The 22,132-nt window shown below is 44.0% G+C and overlaps 2 protein-coding genes across 2 annotated transcripts; one reads left to right on the top strand and one right to left on the bottom strand.

The window, feature by feature from the left end:
• Positions 1-561: 561 nt before the first annotated feature.
• On the bottom strand, positions 562-13,420 carry cep70 (centrosomal protein 70). The gene is made up of 19 exons (XM_088930523.1): positions 13,208-13,420; positions 11,223-11,279; positions 10,757-10,779; positions 9,833-9,932; positions 8,866-8,989; positions 7,079-7,259; positions 6,605-6,780; positions 6,292-6,351; positions 5,997-6,111; positions 5,627-5,715; positions 5,291-5,368; positions 4,590-4,695; positions 3,918-4,016; positions 3,531-3,695; positions 2,993-3,139; positions 2,520-2,688; positions 1,972-2,086; positions 1,259-1,338; positions 562-725 (listed from the first exon to the last, which is right to left on the bottom strand). Exons 2-19 carry the CDS (start codon positions 11,239-11,241, stop codon positions 664-666), a joined length of 1,908 nt encoding a protein of 635 aa, XP_088786649.1. The 5' UTR covers positions 11,242-11,279; positions 13,208-13,420; the 3' UTR covers positions 562-663.
• Positions 13,421-14,410: 990 nt separating this feature from the next.
• Positions 14,411-21,596, top strand: faima (Fas apoptotic inhibitory molecule a). The gene is made up of 5 exons (XM_088931383.1): positions 14,411-14,632; positions 16,591-16,726; positions 17,360-17,588; positions 18,773-18,822; positions 19,535-21,596. Exons 2-5 carry the CDS (start codon positions 16,616-16,618, stop codon positions 19,682-19,684), a joined length of 540 nt encoding a protein of 179 aa, XP_088787509.1. The 5' UTR covers positions 14,411-14,632; positions 16,591-16,615; the 3' UTR covers positions 19,685-21,596.
• Positions 21,597-22,132: the final 536 nt, after the last annotated feature.

Below are 22,132 nucleotides of genomic sequence, written 5' to 3'. Positions count from 1 at the left end.
AATAAGCCATATTTCAGTCTTAAGTGTCTGCCAACATTGGGTTGAAGAAGTTCAGGTACTGCAGGTAGCAGCGTCCGCATGTTGAGGCTGTAAAGGAACAGCTAAAGGTTTATTCTGTGCTGGAAGGAAAAAAAAAAGACGTTTCAGCTGTGGAGCTTTCTTCACACACTTGAAGAAGGCTCTTAACCTAAAAACATTATTTCTCTTTTCTTTTCAGCATGAAATAAACCTTTACCTGTTCCATTGTCTATCACAGAAACAAATTACTCTGATTTGAAATTCCTGACTTACCACTTACCTGTCCTGGGGAGAAAAGTGCTTTCTTGGAGATGTCAAACTAATTCAACAATCTCATTTTCAAGGGCAACAAGTACCTAAGAGATCACGGGCTCAACACTGTCAGAGCTCTGCGTAACGTCATGCTCTTTAGCTGGGGAACTCTAAATCAGAGCTGGATGATCAGACAAGAGCTTAAAGGAAATTCAGGAAAAACCACAATAGGAGTCCAAGGGAGATACAAACTGCTCATTTAAAAAACAATTTGTTACACAGAACTGAAAATGTTTAGAAAACTTCTTTATTTTGCAAATGCATGGTATTCAATCAGAAATATAAATTAAAACACCTTACACTATTCACACAAAACATTAGTGTTATTAGGCTTTATTCATTTGTCATTTGTAGTGAGCGTACTGCTGGTACGATCTCATCCAGGCGCCTGACATCTGCAAAAGCAAACAGAAATCGGATTATGACAGTCTCTTCATGCTGAACACCGGGGAACAACAAACTATGGGTCACGTTTCATATACGGGCCAGTTGTGCAACCTGTCCATGAAAATAACTCACAGCCCAGGTCCCTGCGCTGCTTCACTGACAAAGTCACTGCAGCTCCTGTCGTTTGCATAGTGGAAAGGCTGCAGGCTAGGGTATGGAACTCATTATCTCATTCGTTATCTCTGGCAGCTCTTCCTGACAACATCTGACTGGTGTTTGCAACATGTTGTATGTGAGATGCAGCAGTCCCGTCGTTGCAATAGCTCCCTGCAGCTCGCAGCTTTGAGTCACACTCTCTCTTCGCAATCTTATGCCTCCAGCTGCAGTGTCTTGGTGCATTCCTGATTCTAGTGCATGCACACCCTATTAGGGCAAGTTGTCCCACACATGTAGAATACAATCTGCAGGCCGACCGCCTCTCATGCACAATTCCAAACACTGCAGACGGCAGTGAGAACTCCTGGCCCTGTTGTTTCTTTACCTAGAATGTGGAGCAGCTCCAGCACAAGGGAGTGGAATTCTGGGAAAAACTCCTCATGTTCTTCCAATTTGGTGATAATACTGAAAGAGGACAACAAATGTTTATGACAGCTCTCCACAAAATACTAAACTTTATGCACTCTGCTGTGAGAAATTATTCAACAGAGCAGGAGGAGACAGCCTTGTAGAGTCAGCTTTTATTAAGCTCAATACACACAGCAACACAGCGTGGGGTCAGCCCTGCAGAACACAGACCACTCGTGTTTTGTAACCCTGTTTATACACTACAGCCACATGTAGTCTGTGACAGTATTTCATTTCAGGCCCTGGCTGTTGTTTGAAGCTGATCACTCCTTCGCCCATTAAGAGCAAAGCAATTACTGTTGTTTTTACAGTGAGTTCGTATCGGAGTTTAACAGACCCTGGAGCAGTTTGGCAACCGATACAGGCCTGTAGGGCTAAGCTAACTCATCTCTGCAGTCTCTCCACCACACAGTTAAACACTAACTCTAGAATCATGTGTCGATATACCTGTCCCACTTCATACTAATTTTTTAAAAGAGAAACTTGAGGGAAAAAAATTTTAATTAATCCTCAAAAGGGGGCTGATATATATATATATTGATCTCTATATGAATTATAAATATTCATACTCTAAGCTTAGTGCTGATGAGTGTATGAACAGCTGGTTTCGGTTGGTTATTTTCACTGTACCTGTCGATGTCGCTGGCGCCCAGCAGCCCAGCAAGTTGCTGGCTGGTGTCTTGACTGAGTGACGCACACAGCCAGCCCACCTTGTTCACCAGCACGCTGGGGGGAGCGCCCTCATCTGGAACAAAGTGGGAAGTCAACCCAAATAAACAAACATCGACAGGTGAAGAGCCCTCACCCCAGAGCATGCTCAGAAAGGAAAACACTTTCTCCACTGCCAGTGCTACAGAGGCAGTGGATTAATTAACACAAGCTGATTAGAAAAAAAAAACACAAGACATAAGAGGAGGCTGATCTTTCCTCTAAAATCAGGAATTCTAAGTCAATACACCAAAATCAAGAGAAATCCAGGAAAAATAAGGGAACGTACATTTAAAACAAATGAACAAAAGGTTAATCTTTACACAAAACATAAAAGGAACAAGCTAACCAGGCCTTATTGAACTGTACACGCTGGCGTCTCTCAGGAAACAGCTGGCTGAGACCCTCTGATCAGTGAGCTCCCAGCTACACTCCTGCCTCTCGTGTGCATTCCTGCTGCTGAGACCCACCCAGTCCCAGGATCTCTCTCAGGTTCCTCATGGCGTTGGTCATCTCCCCCAGCCGGCTGTAGACCTCGTTCATGCGCGGGTAGACCCCGGTGATGGAGTTCACGTCGAACAGCTGCTGGAAGTGTGTCACCATGGCGTGCAGGGTGTTTCTCGTGGGGCTCCTCATTTCCTGCGCAGCACGGGGAGACCCATCAGGCGCTCCGATCGAACGACGGTCAGAACTCAGCTCGTCTCTCCTTGTGCGCTTTGCTGAAGCGTGCTCAACAATCATTGATTTAAACCGACTGGGGGCAAGACACCGCTTGCTTCTTTCTATGCATGTTTTCAGGTCTCACTGCTTCTAAGTCTACAGTGTTATGTTTAAAGACCGTTCGACTCTCACAGTTTCTAAAAGGCCGCTGAAGAGTGTGGAGCTGATGGCAGACCTCTGGGCCACGCTGCTCTCGGGAGCTGCGGCGCGCAGCGGGCAGTACCTTCTCGCTCTTCGCCGTCTCCTCCAGCATGACGTCGACCATCAGCAGCAGCTCCTCCACTCGCACCGCCTCGCTGGCGCCCTGCGTGCCCGCCGACTGCCAGGGCGCCACTCTGAGCAAGAGCTTCCTGAGGGCGCAGTGCAAATCCTAGACAGAAATAACAGCTGTGTCCCGAACGAACCGAAAACGGGCTCTCTCTCCTCCATCAGGACGGCAAGCACAGATCTAATCGGGTGGCAATTATTTCTCTCACAAGAAGGCTTTAGTTTTGTAATTAGAACGTCTTACAAAACCTTTTTCAATTTCAATTTCAATTTCAGACTCGCAACTGCACAAGTACATTTCAAACAGAGGCCGTGCACTTGGATAGTGTACACGTAAGAACAGATCAAACGGACGGGGATCAGCTACAGGCAGACACGCTGCACAATAAAAATCAAGCAGTGCAATCCCTTGAAATGAGCCCTTGTGGCACCCGGAATCGGATTCCATTATCTCTGTCGGAAAAATCACAGAAGGACAGAAAACGTTGCGACACCTTCAAAGACATGAGCTGATTCGCCCACATGTCTATGGTGGGGACGATGAGCTCAAGACCCACTTCCTCCGGGCTGTCTGGGGGCAGCAGGCGACTCGGCTTTTGCCTGTGCAGCAGCACTGGAGCCCTCGGGTTGCTCATCACCGCCTTGAGGGCATCGAGGACCTGCAAAACAAAACCTTCTGCTTGGGTTTGTTTCCTCACCTGCGTTCTGCCACAGCGCCAGGTACAAAGGGACGCAGAGGAGCTAAGTGGAAAGAGATGCCTTGGGCCCCGCCTCGAACCCGGGTTCGGGTCCGGAGTCTCTGGGTGCACCGCGAAGCACGCCCGTTTACTGTCTCCACAGCAAGGGAGTGGTACTCGGGACAGAGATTCACCTTCATTTACCTTCGTCAGCTTGGGGACGGACGCTGCTTGCTTCGCTCTTAATTTTGCTGCTGGAATCAGGTCGTTCAAATCCTGGACTTCCAGTTCCTTGCAGGCGCCCTAACAGGAAAAAAATAACACAAGGCATGTGGTGGGGAGGGGCTTTTAAATGCAACTCTGGTCAGATTATGAGAAGAAAAAAGGCTGTTTTTGTCAGGGGCTACCCTGCAAAACTGTAAACTGTAATTGCAATGGCCTCCCCAGCGATTGTAGAGCGCTGCGGTGGCTCTGTGGCTCAGGATCTGCGCCTGTGGCTGGAAGGTTGCTGGTTCGTATCCCCTGTTGGGCCCCTGAGCAAGGCTCTTCACCCCAGCTGCTCCAGGAGCGCTGTACAATGGCTGACCCTGCGCTCTGACCCCCAGCTTCTCTCCCTGTCTGTGTGTCTCATGGAGAGCAAGCTGGGGTATGCGAAAAGACAAATTCCCAATACAAGAAACTGTATATGGTCAATAAAGTGATCTTATCTATTTAGTGATATCAGCTAATAGAGCTTCAGACTTGCAGCCGCCAGACAACCCCAGTCCCATCCCACTGCATTCAGCTCTAGACCCAGAACACCACCCTGCGTCCACTGCAGCTTGAGGAATAATGTTGCAATGTGCTGTCCTAAATCATTACAAAAACAAAACCAACCTTTAAATACCACCGGCAGAGGCTGGCCTGCAAGCTGTCTATATGCTCCACGTCTGTGCTGTCCTTGTCTTTGCCGTTCTCTTCAGCAGAGCAGAGCTGAGCTGACCTTAAGTTCCAAACACGAACATAAAAGGTTCCGAGATCAAGAAGAGGAAGAGAAAGGGGTCTCAGAGTTTGGGAGAAATTCTGGCAGAACCTTTTCCTACAAAATCAGAGGATGCTGAAGTATATGTAACCTTTTCTACCGTATATACATTGTGTCCACAGACAGGAATGTGTGGGCACTTCTGCTCATTCATAGAGCATTAGAGGGTTTAAAGGGATGATGATCAATGACTGACAGGCACAAAATAAACCTTCCTGGCTCTACTAGGCTGGATAAATAGATACAAGTAACAGGTTTATTCCATGCCGAAAAAGAGAAGAAAGAAAACACAACGTTTCGGCTGTGGAGCCTCCTTCAGGTGTCACAGGTGTCACACCTGAAGAAGGCTCCACGGCCAAAACGTTGTGTTCTCTTTCTTCTCTTTTTCAGCATGGAATAAACCTGTTACTTGTTCCTTTGCAGCCTACGCATGCTGACGCAGCTCCCCACCTGGATAAATAGATGCCTGCTTCATCTTAAGAAACCTGCATTCTTCATCTCTCCAGAACTATTTCCCAGATAGGGATGAAAAACATCTATAAAAGCCATTTCTCACTTGACGTTGGTTTGCTGGATAATTCTGTCCATCCGTTTCAGCTGCTGTTTGCAAGACTTGAGCTCCTTCGCTGTTGGCCTTCAGGAATGGAAAGAAGGAAATCCACCAAATGTATCAATTACATTAGGCTGGGCAAACGATAGGATTTATATTATTAACATGTTCCAATGTCCTGCAGGATGTGTAATCTACCCTCGTTTTCATTTTGGATGATCATTGTGCAACTCAGAAAAGGCATTATTGAGCATTCTGACGTAAATCTGCAGAAATGCGTTTGAACCAACGAGGCTTTGAATCCGTTTTAGCCAAAATTGTTCTGCAAATTTAAATGTCTACCTTGACTCCAGCTCCTGCTTCAGGGTTTGGATTTTCTCTCTCAGTTCTTCCTTCTGGGCTTTGGTCTCCTTCAGCTGTTCCTGATAGGACTGAGACAGGGAAAGACACCATTCTGTTACACTGTGACTCTGCAGTGTGCGCATGTGGATGGGATTGAGTTATTCTGTGCGACTCCAATCACATGCACGCGTAAAAAACAAACCCTGGACATTCCAGAACACTCCCAGACACCTCCCACATGCAAACACAGGCAAATTCAACAAATAGGGCACAGCAGAAGGTTCCAAGGCTCGGGAAATAAAACCACAGAAGGAGATGTAGATGGGACAGAAAATAAAGCGTTCTGCCGTTCTGATGTCTAACAGCGTACCTTAAGAAGTGCCTTGTAATTGAGAGACGCATCAATCGTGTGATTTCTTTCTTCTTTTGTCCTGCTTCCTGCTGGTCCATTTTGGTCAGTTACATCAGCATCTCCTCTCCATGTCCTGCCACCGAAATGTGGTTTAAAAAGAGCGTCACCTGCTGCAACTTGAAATACTGTCTTGAATACAAAGTAAAACCTCAAAATGAGTGCCGCACATTCTGTCTTTATATACTTAGCAATTCTTTCATCCCACTTTTGTTACCAATGGGCTCATTAAAGCCTCTGTTATAATCCACTGTACCTCAGTTCTGTATGCAGCTCTTGAATCTGAGCTTCATAGACATCAATAACATCCAGTATTCTGTAGGAAACAGAGAAAGCACATCTTAAAGATTTTCTTTTGTGGTTACAGTTATTTTCTGCATTGGCAGCACTTTGAGTCTCACCTCATACTTAAAACTGACCCGAACGCACAGATATTATAAATACTGCACTGACAGTCGATTCTTAAAAAGTGTTTAACTACAAGGCACAAAGTACAAGCTCTGATCAAGTTAGAGGAACATGTCTTTTCTCAGACACAAATCCAGTCTGTTTCAACTAAAAGTACTCACTGCTGGTCAAGCTGAGAATGTGGCTTGGCTGTCCGTCTGCAGATCTGTTGAAATGCACTGCTCTGCCTGGTTACCCTCCTTTCCTCCTCCTTCACTGTAAAATACAGCTTCTTCTGCAGCTGTGAAATCACTTCTCTCTCTTCCCCGAGCTTCTGCTCCAATACCTGGTAATTATTCTTTAAAAAGAGATGGAAAACAGTGAAAATTAAGGACGACTTTCTGTTTTTTTTTTAGAAACTATGACAAATATCTCCTTCCTGCAATCTGATGAAACGTTTCTCTCGTGCCGATTTCAAGATGCTCTCAAGCGCAGGACACAGGAAGAGGTGCCAAAAAGAGAAAGAAGGCACTCGTACAATCCTGTGCACACTGGCTAAAACCAAGCACAGCGGAACACTAAATAAACCCGATACGAGATGCCTGTCGTTTCGGAGGCTGGCTGATCACGCGCTGGGGAGAGGAGCCATGAACTACCTGCACGTCCCTCTTCTCCTGCTGCAGCTGCTTCAGCTGGCTCTGGTGCTGCGCGGCCTTAGCGATGTAATCGTCCTCCAGCGCCTGGATCTTGGTCTTGACCCCATCTAGGATCCTCTCCAGGTCGGAGGCTCGCTGGGACTGCCGGGCGGCTCGGGCCTGCTGCTGCTGCGCCTCCTCTCTGTTTGACACACACTGCGGCTCAGCCTCACGGGCTTTACGGCTTGGCTCGGCACGGCACAGCTTCCCACAGCTCGGCACGGCACAAGCCATACAGCACAGCTGAACTTGGGCTCACGGGCTCAGCACAGCAGGACACGGTGCAGCGCTGCTCAGCCCGGCACAGCATGGCCGGGCTCAAGCACACCAGCTGCACAGCACAGCACAGCACAGCCAGGCTCAGCCTCACGGCTTTTGCTTTTTAAGACAACGTGAATGTTTGTAACACACTCTTTTTTTTCCCCCCAAACCCCGTAGACCGACGTCTTCCTTCAGCATTCTGCCAGGCAGGAGGCGAGAGTGCTATTGACCTCTGAGCTGCGCGGGCCTGAGCAGGGACAGGTGACGGACGCAGGGGCTTTGCCACACTTCAGTGACCTGCTCACGATGTCCCAATGGGGATCAGGCTCATTGTCTGGAAACAGGTGGTGAGCAAGCAAACTCAGGAACAATGGGACATGATAAGGTCACCAATGAGAGGAAGACATCCAGCTCGTCAAATTCCTTGTATCATATTGCCCCATCCATCTGTTTTTTAAAGGGTCCCTATGAATCATGTTTCTCTACAAGGTTCTCTCTTTTTTTACTACTTTAAAATGCTACTTATTCTCCCTTTCTGCCACTGTCAAACATTTTTCGCTACATCCTCCACTCCAGACACACAAATAAAATAAACAAAACACACAAAGCCAGACCACACTGGCATCTTTTCTTTGACATTAACACCGATTTCACCAATAACGCCCGGTCCTGCAGGCAGCCCAGCACACATGGTGCCAGCATCAGCAGGCCCAGCGCTGGCAGAGGCCGGCCAGTTCTGTGCTGTGCTGTGCTCACTGGGCTCCCGGCCCCAGTGCTTGCTGGGATTCCAACAAGTAGCATCTCACCTCCGCGCCCGAAGGCCGAGCGGCTCAGGGACTGGACTTGACATCCAGTGGGATTTTCCCCACACAGCTAAAATAAAAACGCCATTCTCTTCCTGATTCAAAGCAGAGGCCTTTACCAGGCAAGACTCCCAGAAGCCTCCAATCACCTTCCTTTATACAGACCAGAGTCTTTGCTGGGAGTTCTGTGTCTGCTTTCAGAGTAACGTTTGAAACTGTGGTTCGGGTTGCCTTTGTAAAGGCCTTATAACACTGTGAATGCACAAGTTAAAACTACTTCACGGGCTTCCTTTTTCCCCAGTGCAAAGAGATTTCATTTATTCATGCTGTTGGCATTATGTTGGTTTTCAAAAACTAACTTTTCAGAATGTCTGGCCTAGGACTGAATACTTTTAAAAGGAGTCTCTCCAGACCCACGTATGTCGTTTCTATAGTGTGGTGTTGAGGACAAATGGACACAGCTTTAAAAATAGGTTTGCGCTGGGTCATGATATAGTTTAACCCCTGGAATCCCTTGATTTGAATCCAATTCAGGTACTCAAGTACAGGTTTTGTCCTCCTTTACTAAACCCCCAAGTGTTTGGGGGTGAGAGCACTGATGTCTCATTATAAACCCTCTCAGCCAATCTGGGTACAGAACAGAAACCTGCGCTGAAGTCAAAGAGAAATGAGAATGGGAATTACTTCAGCTGATTGTTAGTCTGAATCAGCTCCTGGATCAAGGCCTGTCTCCTCTCGGTGTCCTTTAACAGTGTCTTCAGAGCCAGCCTCATTTCGGAAGCAGACCTTTTCTCCAACAGAACCAGATCTGAAAGAGAAGAAATGTCAAATTAAACATGAGAGTAACTTCTTCGTGCAACACGCAATTGACAGAGATGGAGATGAAGGATTCCTGGAACACAAGAGGTGGGGTTTGACAGTAAACCCCTGCATAGGCCAGGTGACTCCAAAGCCACAGAGGGTTTAGGATGTCTAGATGGAGCAGGGAGGTTGGTAATTCAAGCTCCAGGTGCAGAAAACAATGCAAAACCTTAGAAACACGGAGCTCCTCGAGGTACCATAGTAACAGTGGAATAATAACAGAAGCAAACAATAGCGGTCATGTTTGTATCACAGCTGAGCAGCACAGCTGAGCTATATGAGAAAAAGAATGAGCTTAATGATACCTAAAAATAAAAAATACACTGATCTCTGTGATTACAAAACTGAGATGCATTACTAAGCTACAGAAGTAACTGTATTACATATTATCATTATTAACTCTGCCTCGATACTATAGCATTTCAGCCATGCACTGTGTAAGCACTACACACATGCCAGACAAAATTACAACACAGCATCTTTCTGAAGCTTCACACTTCTCACTTTTTAGTGTATAGGCTCCGTGACCTCAAATCTGAAATCAATTTATAAAGCAATCTGGGTTCACATATCTTAACATGAGCATCAAACAAAAAAAGCATATTTTAACCTTGTGTCGTTCCGTAAATATATAAACGAAAAACAAAAACGTGCACAGAACCATTCGATACTGTATGCCAAACAGTCATGCACCTGCTAAAACAGTTCCCAATCCCATATGAAGAGAGCTCCGTTAATGGTTTTGCAGGCACATGCAGACGTTGCATCGACCTGCGTTACTGTGCCGCACCTGTTAGGTTCTTGTTTTCCAAGGGGTCTGCGAAGTGAATGGGCTTGAACCCGTGGTGCTGGAGGAACCGGTTCACTGCTTCCCATTCCAGCTGTTCCTGCTGCACAGTGCGGAGAAAACAGCTGCTCGGGAAATCAATCAGAACAGGGAGCCGCGCCGCTGTGGGGACGCAAACATCGACACCTCTTACTACACGCAAACACAGAAAATCAGAAATCGGGTCAGACCGAGCGCGGGTCTAAATGACGAGGGTCCATGAAGAAAGCAGCACGGCTCTCCCACACACGGTGAAAACGTTCCCAGAGCAAGGCTCAGTAACAACAAAATAATCTGGTTTTCCTTCAGTTCAGCATTGTAAGGATACGCTTACACCCTGAAAGGCACAATCTTTCGATCCACAGAAAAAGGAGAAACTGCTTCCCAGTGCTCAAGCCCAGGGGAACGTTAATGAAATCCCTGGAGCTGTGCTTGGGGCGCGTCCTGTACCTGAAACTGGCTGCAGGTCCACACATAAACATAGGTCCTGTCCTTCTGCTGTAACGCGCTCATCCTCCGACCCGCCGCGCCTCACAGAACCAGCCCTGTGAAGCCCCTGCCCAGCTCTTTTCTCTCCAGGACTCCCCGGGCCGCTGCCCTGTCTCCTGAAGCCGCTGCAGGCTGCTCTGCTGCTCTTGCAGCTCTGTCTGCGTCTGCAGCAGCCGCCCCCTCCCCTCCTTCCTACCGCAGCCTCACCCGGCCGGGCCGGGCGTCAGGTTACAGGTGACTGCTCCCCAGCAGGAGCTACGGCGCAGCCGCGGCTCTGAATGAGAGCAGAGAGCAAGCGCTGTCAGCTCAGGAGCTCCACACGCCATGGCTTGGACAGCAGCCTCACCGCCCAGCTGCTGCCTTACCTCAGTTTATTCACGGGATAAACCAATACCTGACCTGCTCATTGTCCACTTCTTGACCTGTAAGAAAAAGAAAGGATTTTTAAACTTCATTAAGGTCAACTTTCTCCGCATGCTGTGGTATCCTTCCTCCTTCCAAAGGCAGGCAGGATAGGCTAACGGGGGTCTGTGTGCGCATCACGTGTGTCTGTGTGTATCACGTACGCATCTGTGTGTGGATCGTATGTGTCTGCATGAATAACACGTGTGTCTACATTGTAACGTCTGGGCCTGGAAGTGTAACGTGTGGCATTCGCAGCACAGAACAGAATCAGCAGCTTTCTAATGATGGAGAGAAGTTCCCTCAGGTAAACAATAGTATTGAGTGCTGCATTTTGTACTGCAGTCCACTATTTTACATGCCCTTATATTGTAGTTGTTTTGCTACAACATTTTGGTTTTCAGACACGTGTACGGAAGAGAAAAATGTTCTCAAGGTGACACAGTCCTTTTTACTAACTTACCCGAACTTTGATGAGCCATGCCTGTGGGATACGGAGTCCAGTCTTCTTCACAAGGTACTACAAATACAAACAAAGCATGAAAAACGACCTGTTTCCACTGAGCCCAAACCTGGTCCTGCAGTTTCAGGTTCCTGCTGGTTTGAAAGGAATCTTTCACTTAACATCTGGAAAATACAGCTGACTGGGCTTCTTATACACTTAAGGAAGTCATTAAGGCCTTAATGACTTTGGAGTGGAACCCAGTAAGACTCATGGCACTCTGGGACCTGGGTTGTCAAGGCCTGCTGTGAAGTTAAGGCTGATAAAGAGCTTGTCTCTTCTTTCGTGCATCTGCCACAACAGGTGATGTAAGCCAACAGGAACAGATACAGGTCATGATCTTTCAAATTCAACTGGAAATGTCAATCCACTCCACTGCAGTCCTTCAGATCAACCAGCACCTCAGCTGTTTTACTGATGATTGTCAATCACATCCTTAAACAGCTGGCTGGAGAGAAACCTGACATGGATTACAGTAGACTGGACTGGACTGGACTGAGCCTCATGCTGAACTGCCCTGCTTTCTAGGCCACTGGTTTCCAGCCCCGGTCCTGGAGCATCAGTCTTCTGGGTTTTGCTTCACTCAATGTCATGTCCAGTATAGGTCTGATAGTGTCCCTGTCACCTGTGGGCGAGTCTGATAGTGTAATTCCCACCTGTGTCTGTTGATCATCAGGTGATCGATAAATTAGAGCTGTTTAGTCAGAAATAAGAAGAGGCAGCGTAAAGTTCTGTGTGTTGAAGTATTGGAAGCAGTAAATAGGGTGCAACTAACATGCAAAACCGACCTATGAAACAAGATAAAAGCCTAAACAAGAAAGCAGATCAACTAAGTCATCAGCTGTTGAGCTCATCTGGAATGAAAACCAGGATGGCTGGGAACCAAACATACATAAAGCTTGCACCTGGCTTTAATGCAATGCGCATAAAGAACAGTATGTGAATAAAGTTCAAACATGAATCTTCTATTACATTATGGTATAATCTTAGCATATTTCCCTTACTTCAGCTGTCACTTTAATTATTTCTTTCTTTTGCTTTTGTTCTAGTCTAAGATCAATATAATTATATATTGCATTCATAAAACCTTATTTAGAATATTATATACAGTTTTGGTAACAGTATTACAAACCCTCTTACAAATACTGCCTCTCCTTAACGGGTTGAGAAAGACAGCTGGGTCAAGGCTGTCCGATACTGCTCTTATGGTGGCCGACGTTTCTACAGATCCTTGTTCCAACTCCACCCTTGATGACCTAACTGTCAGCTAGCTAACGACTTAATTGCACCAATTTAATAATTCATCTCGCGCCACGGGTGCAGCTGCTTTAAAAACAGGCAGAGGGGGCCGCCCTGTAAGAGATGAGCATGAAGGTACGAGTGGGAACGGAGAGAAAGTGCACTTCTTCACAGGAAAGGACTGTCCGGGAGTCTGGAGCAAGGATGCACACCCCTGTAATTGTAGCCGATACCCTGGTTTCTGCCAGAAGCGCCTGAACGAGACCCTCACACCGCTGGTTTCGGCACCCGGACAAGAACGGCAGGCTGGACAGCCACTCGTTGATATTGACGAACATTAGCCGGTGAATAGCTTGGTTACTTGGGATGGATTTCAATTTATGGCTTGAGATACGGAGGGTTGTGCAGCCTCCATTCTTACTGAACAACCTCTAGTCGCCAAACAGACTCACTACATAAAACGCTTTCGCAGCCGAGGTTAGTGGGGAAACAACCCGTGAGAGAAACTGCTAAACAAGACACCGCGGAAGTAGGCGCCACACGGACAGCCTCAGCACCCCGCACTCGCACGGCCAAGCGGTGTCTTGTGCGTTGGCATTTAAAACTAGCTGTCGCGCACATTTTGTTTTTAAAAACGTGGATAAATGAACTACAAAAGCGGTCAGAAGCCGTTAAAACCAGGGGAGCTGAAAGGCTCGTAACCTTACCTCTACGTTGGCAGCAATCTTGTTTTCATAAGTATCCTATTCTTATTATGGAATGGTGTTTTGATATCCCCTTTCCCCTATAATCTTAAAAACAATCAATGTTTTTATTGCGTTCTTGCAACCCTCTGGGCGCAATCTTACTTTTACGTTCGGGCTCAGGACAGTTTGAAACACACAGCGGCAGCCAGGTAAAGCGAAACTTCCCTGGAAGCCAACCAATAGGAGAGTGCAGAATGACGAGGGCCCGCCCCATCCCTCCACCCCGAGAGGTAATTGGCTATAAGAATATGACTGACGGACAACGGTGGCCTATCAAAGGAGAGAACTCAAACACGTGTGCAAACCGCAGTCCCCGCGGGCTCTGTGCGGGACAGTTATTTGTCAATCTGCTGAGACTGTTGTTTGCTCCTCTTTCGTGTCAACGGTGCACAACACTGTTAACTTTTGTCATTTTTTTTCTATTCCTTAATAAACCCGCTTTTATTCAATAGGGGAGTTATGCTGTATATTTGGAAACTAACTTTCGGCGGGTCCACTTGTGACACAAACAGCACTTTTCCAGCACTGAGACAGGCAGGGCTTGGGGAATAATTAAATACCAAAATGTTGGGAGAAAATGACTTCCCAATTCCAGAAGCAACGAGAACAAAATACAACTGCTACGTACGGGGGAAAAAATATCCACATGCGTGAATAGAAAAATGGATAAGCGCCTTTTCACAACACTAACAAAAAATATTCTCGACATGCAGTCGTTCGTGACTGTATGGCATTGGCACTGAACTTTGTGAAATTGTTTCTGTTTCCTAATAAATGGTGAAACTGGAAACATTGGTGAAACCAAAACTCATATAGTTCATAATATGTTAATATCATCAAGATAATCTTTGGCCACGGAATATCATTTATTCCCACCCGAATCCGTTTATTGGCACGCCCCTTTTGGGCGGGGGGCAGAAGGTGTGGTTTCAGAAGAGGGACGTCTGTGATTGGCTACAACCGGAGGGGCTGCGAGTTTTCCGCGACGTCTGGACAATCGCGTGTCGCTACCATGGATATGTGAAATAACTCTCAGGAATGCGGGTAGGAAGAAAGGCCGGTTCGTTAACGTAATATCGCGAGAAACCTAGAGATCTTACGAGCCTTGCGGTGACGTCACTGCGAGGTTTGCGTTGTTTTGTGCCTTCTTGGCGTGTGAAGAGTGAATAGAACATTTTTAAACCGAATTCACATACATATTTAGACACAAAAGGTAACAGAGAAATAATGCGTAATCGTATTATTCATGTTAAATTACCGACACGTTTTTGACACGCTAATGTGTAAATTGCACAGTTAACTGTACACTAGGTTGCATTGCGTTTCCATAGTGACGGTATTCTCGTCTGTTGCAAGAATCAGTTTAATACCTGCGTTAAGCAGCAGGTAAGGTGCAATAAACTATTTCGTCGTGATTTTGAGACTTTTAAATGCAATTTATTCTTTGTAGAAACTAGTAGTAGAAAATGCAAACGTGGAGAACCAAGTCAAGTAGTTAGTAGGATTAATTTCTTGGTGCGATCTTAAATCTGGCAATTAGTTCAGATCTGTGTCCTTTTATCGGTATTTTGCGTAACAACACAAAACAGAAATCAGACAGACGGGAGTAAATTATAAAAAAACTTTAAAAATATTACAAAATAGAAGATCACGTCCTTCGGCACTAGCAGCCCCATATAAACCTCCGTGTATGTACAGTAGTCAGATGACTTGACTCGGCAGTGTTTTGCGGTGTAGATTAACCATTTCTGAATTCAAACCGTGGATTGTAATTAAATGCATTTTCTTTAAAAATATAACCAGCTGAAACCAGTTGATTGTGCCACTAAACTAACGAACAGAAACGTCATTTATATTAAAAAGATTATAATTTGCCCTGGAAGAATGCAGCAGTAGAGTTTTAAACTTTTTAGGATTAAAAACTAAAATTTACGATTGTGTTTACATTTGATCACGCAGATCTTCTTTTCGTGTTAAAAAGGTGTTACACAGTATTTCACACGTGTCTACGGGGCATTTGGTCGCCGTGCGTCTATTTGTAGCTGGTTGATAAGTCTTGATCATCTTAAGGTCTCGCACTCACTGCTCCTAATTAAGGAGCGTTGCTTTAAGGACCGTTTTTTATGGAAAAAAAAATATTTCAGTGGGATACGCACACTTCTTGGCACTAGCTCGTTATCATAATGTTCGGAAGGATATCCATTTGAAACTGTTCTGTGCCTCTTTTTTTTCCCCTTTCTGCTGTCCTTGAACGCTAATTGGATTAAAGTGGGTGTTTTGTGGCTATGGCCTCCCGAGAAGAGTTTACACTCTGTGAGGATGAAGTGAGGTAAACCATATCATTTCACAACTGTATCGATATTGGTGACGTGCCCTTCACAGTGGTTGCGTTAACCCGGCTGTTGTCTTCCCTGTGGTTCTTAAAAGCTCGGCGGACAAAAATATGAGGGAGTTCCAACACCTTCCCTTCCAGATCTTCATCCTGATTAAAACTCGTAGAGTTGGTGACATTCTGCGCCTCGGTCCCACACGCCAGCAGCGATCATAGCGGGAGAGTGGGTTGGAACCAGGCTGTATGTCGTGAAATAAGCCATTGTAAAGATATTCACACTTGACTAACGTCCTGCTCAAACCTTTGCTGGCAGAGGCCTAACACGTTTTGCCGTGGGGGTTCCTCATAGTTTTGTCCATTTATTGTATTGTAAGAAACTGTGTGCGTCTCTGTTAATTTGCTCGTGTTTCAGGTGTGCTACAGTGTTTTTGTATTTCTATGAAAGTGCTGTTACGTTTTCCGCTGTTCCTTGTTCATGAGCCCTTTAACTACTCCTGTTAAGTGCAGCGTTGTTGTCTTCTTGTGTGTGAATGCCTGCAAGCAAACAAGTATGATTAATTGAAAGATGGGGAGAGCCTTTTAGTAATGCAGTGTTATTTCTATGTTCTCTAATGCTGATAAAACTATGACTTAACGCAACTCTGAATGGGATTGGAGCATTAATACTACAGCATTCCTAACAGCAGTTCCCCTGAGGAATAAAGGAAGTATCCTTTGGTAAAATGCATTGAACTTTCTGTGGTGCTTTGTTGAGGTGTGTAGCTGTATGTGCGCATGTGTTAGTAAGCTCATTAAAGAAATGGACAGTCTGCTGAGCGTGCACATATGGGATCGCCCTGGATAGCATTGCTGCAGAGAGGTTTTTTTTCTGCCCAGGTGATTAGATTACCTATTATGTGGAGCGTCTGTTAAGCACATACATTTTTCACGTGATGGAAGAATAGGCCTTCATAATGCTTTCGGTGAAGCAGCTGCCTTTTTCACTTCTCGTCTTTGCTCTTTCTGCTTAAAGGTCTCGTTACGGCCACTTGGACAAGATGACCGACCTGGTAGGGGTCTGGGAGGTGGCTCTGAGTGACGGGGTGCACAAGATCGAGTTCGAGCATGGGACGACATCGGGGAAACGTGTGGTCTACGTTGACGGGAAGGTGGGCTGGAGACCTTTTTACAGCAGCTGCTCACTTAGGTGTTTTTTTGATGCTTAATACACAGGCGATGTATGAGGCAACATTTTATTAAGGTTAATCTAGGAGTAGATGCTAACCTGAAGAACACAGGTGCTCATCAGATTTGGCCTGTGTTGTGTAAAGACAAGCCTTTCTGTCATTAGTGCAAGGTCTCCTGCTGCATTTGCGCCAGTTTGTTTCAAGATGCCTGTCTAAATAGTCTAAGAAACAGGACTGTGAATTTCTGCAGCTTGCTTTGAAGTCTCAGGGCACATGTTTTAGAGCTGTGCAAGATACATAAAATAAGATTTTTTTTTTAAATGTCGCCATTGCACCTAAAATGTAGAGGAACATTTTTATTTTCTGTTGTTAGAAGCACTTTGTGTGTTTCATGTTTTCAGGGCCCAGGCTGAAAAGTAATCGCAGGTCTCCTCCTGCAGGTTCTGCTGCATAGTGCAGCAATTCTCCAGACCTGTTCAGCGATTCTCTCTCATCACTGCAGTATGTGGAAACTTGCAGTCTTGTAACTGTGAGCCTTCTGTTCAGAAAACCTACTTCTGAATGTTTTGTCTTTTTTTAATGAACTAGCTTTTTATCATTCTGTTTTGCTGTCAGGAAATAATAAGAAGGGACTGGATGTTCAAGCTGGTTGGAAAAGAAACGTTCAATGTTGGGGACACAGATACAAAAGCCACTATAAACATTGATGCCGTCAGTGGCTTTGGCTATGAATATACTCTAGAAATCAATGGGAAAAGTCTCAAGAAGTTTTTGGAAAACAGATCGAAGACTACCAATACGTGGGTGATGAATCTTGATGGTGTGGACTGCAGGATTGTACTAGGTAAGTTTTTTCTTTAACCTTTTTTATTAGTAGATATAATCCTCTATTTAACCTGTTATAGGTTAGTTGAGAACAGATCATCATTGTATATCAGGTGGTAACAATGGCATTGTTTTGCTGTAATCTTTAATGAACTAGATGTTAGCATGGCCTTACATTAACAAGATCTAAAATGTTATGATTATGGCACTATGAAAGCTACAGTCCTCTAATGATCAGAGAAAGGCAGTCATTATCTCAGTAGAAAAGGGTCAATTACAAAGCTTCCACTATAAATAACAATAGTGTGAAGGATCCAGGAACACTCTCTATATAAATATATATATATATTTATAGATTTAATATTTATATATATGAAAGGATCCACTTCATTGACTACTGAAATGTAGCCCCACCCCCTACAGCACAGTGTGAAAGGCAATGAAATTAGAACAGATTTCAGTCTAGCAGGCTAGCCCCCTGTGTGGTGTTCCAGCCACAGGTGTGCTAATATTGCCTGGCCAGTTCTACAGCTCAAGTCCAAAGGTTAAGCAAGTAGGGCAGTCATTTAACATTTACGAATATAATTATTAATCCATTTATTAAAAATAATCATTCTGTGCAGTTGTTGGTCCTTCTGTCATGATTCTGTATTGACCTTACATAATGTGGCAGTTTAAGTGTAACATTATTGATATATTATTAAATCACAATTTTAGTATTTATAGGTACAGTATTGACAATGAAAGCACAGTGCTGAGTGCAGTTTTTATTTTTAACTTTTTCTGAGAAATAAGCTACGCATGCATGGCTGGTGAATTAAGGTGAGTTTACAGTCTGATTATGAAGGAAAAGTTTAACTTGTATCTCTGAAATATTTTAAAAAGGACAATTATGCTCTCAGTCAACATTAAATCAGTTATTTACACAAGTGAGCTGTTCCTATGCCCAGGTCACATATGTGTGTACATAACCTACCCATACAGACACAAGATTGGTGCTGTTTGCATATGGATTTTAACTCAGATCTAACAATATTTCTGCATTGATATCCATTTCTGCAACTCCTACAATGCGATTCCTGTTGGCTTCATTAAGTCGTAGTATTCTTTCTGCTACAATTACTTTAACTAAGTAAAATTTATGGAATTGTGTCTTTGTGATCCGTAGGACTGAACTTCAATCTCTTTTTCCTCTTTCAACAGAGAAAGACACAATGGACATATGGTGCAATGGGAAAAAAATGGAAACTGCAGTAAGTACAGTACTTGGTTGGTTTTCACTCTGGAAATTGAGGGCTTTGTGTCTAAAATTCCTGTTATTCATAGCAATATAATACCACAGTATCCTTGTGCCAAGGTGGTCTTTTTCCTGCATCTGCTTTTGAACTGGATTCGGCCAATAAAACACTTGAATTTTATCAGCTAGCAAAGGCTTCTTTTAGAACAACTAAAAGTAACTCCAGAAGAACAGCACAATGGAAAGTATCCCAGTCCTTAGTGAATGTGTAAAAGACTTGCAGGACATGAGGTTATTATAGTTAGTATCTGATCACGAGAAATGGCCTGTCTGGAGGGTCTTTGCATAAAAGGATCAATTACTTTAATTCCAGTGTCTGTCATCTGTGTGTAGGAATTTCAGCTTCTGAAGTATTTCTTCAGCACCATTGATACTCAAGACTTTAGCAGTTCTTTCTCTTATCTAAGCCAAGATCTTCTTTATCTTTTAGTTTGACTCCATGTCCTTTCAGGTATTTAAAAATATTTTATTTCAGGTGGTTTCTACACAAGCTGGTACAGATTTTATTTCATTAGTGTACTAGGAGTTCAGTTCATGTATTACTGAGTTTCTTTTTACTTATTGTACACTTCATACAGTACTTACAATACAGTACCATACTGTACACGTACAGTTCACTTCCACAACAGTGATATACAGCAATTACAGGTTTTCTCATTTTTCTTTAGGGAGAGTTTGTCGAAGATGGCACAGAAACGCACTTCACTGTTGGAAATCATGACTGCTGTATCAAAGCAGTAAGCAGTGGGAAACGACGAGAGGGAATAATCCATTCTCTCATTGTAGATGAGATGGAGATACCAGAAGCAGTTGAGTAACAGAAAAAACAACCATCTGGTTTAAACTCTGCAAGCTTAGACAACGATTCCCTAGATAAAGGTTTTCCCAAATAGGGAAGTGACAGATTCACCATGCTGACTTGGTGGGTTTGTGAGCTGGGAAACCTTATCCCTAAGAGTTATCCTTATCCCTAAGAGTTTATATTACTGCTCTACACACATACTGTACATATGCATACACACATGGACATGCTCAAAAGTATTAGCTCTATTTCTGGGGGTTTTTGGTAGCCTCACAAACACTAAAGCTAGTAACTGGAGTCTGATTAAGGCTCATCAGCGTTCCATAGCCTTTTCTAAACAATACTCTTGTTGTGATTCTGTCTTTTACTCTGCCAGCCTGCTGCAGTCTTTAAGGATAATGTTACTCAGTAAATTGTAGCTGGACTCCACTTGAGCAGCAAAACACACCCTTAAATAGACACAGATCTTAATATGAAGAAAGTATGAGTGAGAAGGAGCAAGGATATGGGGTGAGGCATTAAAATGCAATAAATGCCTATGGTTCAATGTTATATTAAATGAACATTAAGATAAGATCAATTGAATCCACTGCCCTTTTCAGTAGCTTTATAATTAAATGTTAAAAATGGCATTTATTTTCTAATATTTATCTTTGTGCCTCAGTAAATACACCATAAGGATTGTTGAGCTTTTCTGTAGTTCATTTTATCCATAATCACTTAACTTGTTTGCATCACATGGAACTATGTGTGAAAATTGAAGCCAACTCTTTTTTTGAAGAATCCAAATTCTAATAAAACAACAGTGAGTAGATTAGGAAAAGTGTAACTGAGCACGCTATAGTTTGCAATATATTACAATTGTGTAGTTAATCAGTAATGTATGGAATATGAAAACTGGTTAACTGTGATTACTATTATCTATTTTTTAACAAAACATGGTCATCATGGAGTCAAAAGTACATATCTAAAAATAGTATATAGTGAAAAGAATACAACATTTAATGTAATGAAAGGCATGCATGGTGCCTGCTCAGATCATGTGTTGCGCTCTGTGATCCACACTCATGCCTGGGGCATGTCATCAGCTGGTGGTGACTGGGGTTGCCCTGGCAGCAGTGCACGACTGGGAGGTGCCCCTGAGGTAAGGGTGGGAGTTGGCTGCCAGGGGTCTTGGCTTCTGGCAAACAGTAGGTCCCGTGATTTGCCAGGATCCAGCAGGCTTTTAATGATGTCTGTGAGTTCTGTCTCCTGCAGTATCAGGTGTTGTACAGTTTGCATCATGTCAAATGACAAATGACACTCAGGTGTTGGCAGAGCTTATCTATTTATCTTATCCTGTTCCAAGTGGTTATTCCAACTTGGAAAGCTCACTCTTGAAACTAATGTTTCCAAATTGGGTAGAAGAGAGTTCTGGTAATTTATTCCTATTCAGATTTATAACTATTAAGTCTATATAGAATTATGAAGTTTATGCTTGCAAAGCTTAGGACCACTTAAAGAATATCTATGAATCAGAATATCTATGAAAAGTGCAATTTTTTGCAATAACCAACAATCAAGAGGAAGTGCACTTTCCTGTAAGTGTTCTATGTTTTGTTCTCCATGTTAAAATACTGATAGGCTTTCAATGCTCATCAACTCTGTACAGAAGTCTTTAATGAAAATCATATTTTTGTTGAGAGCTCATAGATACTTATCTGATACATGTTTTATTTAGGTATCTGTTTGGCTTCATTTCCATTTAACTTATTCTGGTGTCCAGATTTGGTTGTGCTGTTCACCTCAGATCCCAAGGGGTGAACCTTTACACTTGTATACAGTATGCATACAGAAACACAGTCCGTAACAATGTGGTGATTGTAATATGTATTTGGTTTTTTTTGTGAAATCTGTAGCGGTTTGTTATAATAAAAGAAACTAAATCCTAATTTTCTCATTCTTGGATTCATTCCCATATTCATCTTTTATAATAGTCATGTCAACTTACTTTATAATGAGACGGTCATTATATACCAAGGACAGCCAGTGGGTGAAGCAGGGCACTTGTTTGTTTTGCCAACAAGCCCTACACATTGCGACTCTAGGAGGTGGCAGCTACATCCCAAAAATAATGTGTTGAGAATCTTTAAATGACTGAGTGTTTTAGGGCACTCCATGCTTTGGCTTCAGGAACGATGCCCATGAGGACGGGGAATGCTGAGCCCCTGCTCAGATCAGACAAGGATACAGTAAGTATGGGGCTGGAGTGCTGAGCATCAGATGGGCCAGAAGAGTCACATGTTTGCGGTCTTCACCGAAATCTAAACCAGGTGACTGCGAGGTACCTGGGTTCATCTTCTTCCCAAACGCAGATTCCGAACTCCTTTTATGTATGATTTTTAATATTGCACTACCTTTCTTTTGCATGAAGAGCCTACAGGAATAAACTGGATATGATTGCAGTGCAGCAGGATGAGGAAGA

This window comes from Atractosteus spatula, chromosome 13 (genome assembly GCF_055471065.1).
Source record: "Atractosteus spatula isolate fAtrSpa1 chromosome 13, fAtrSpa1.hap1, whole genome shotgun sequence".
Taxonomy (NCBI): domain Eukaryota; kingdom Metazoa; phylum Chordata; class Actinopteri; order Semionotiformes; family Lepisosteidae; genus Atractosteus; species Atractosteus spatula.
Note: the sequence above shows the minus strand (reverse complement) of the source record. Positions and strands in the feature narration are given on the sequence as shown.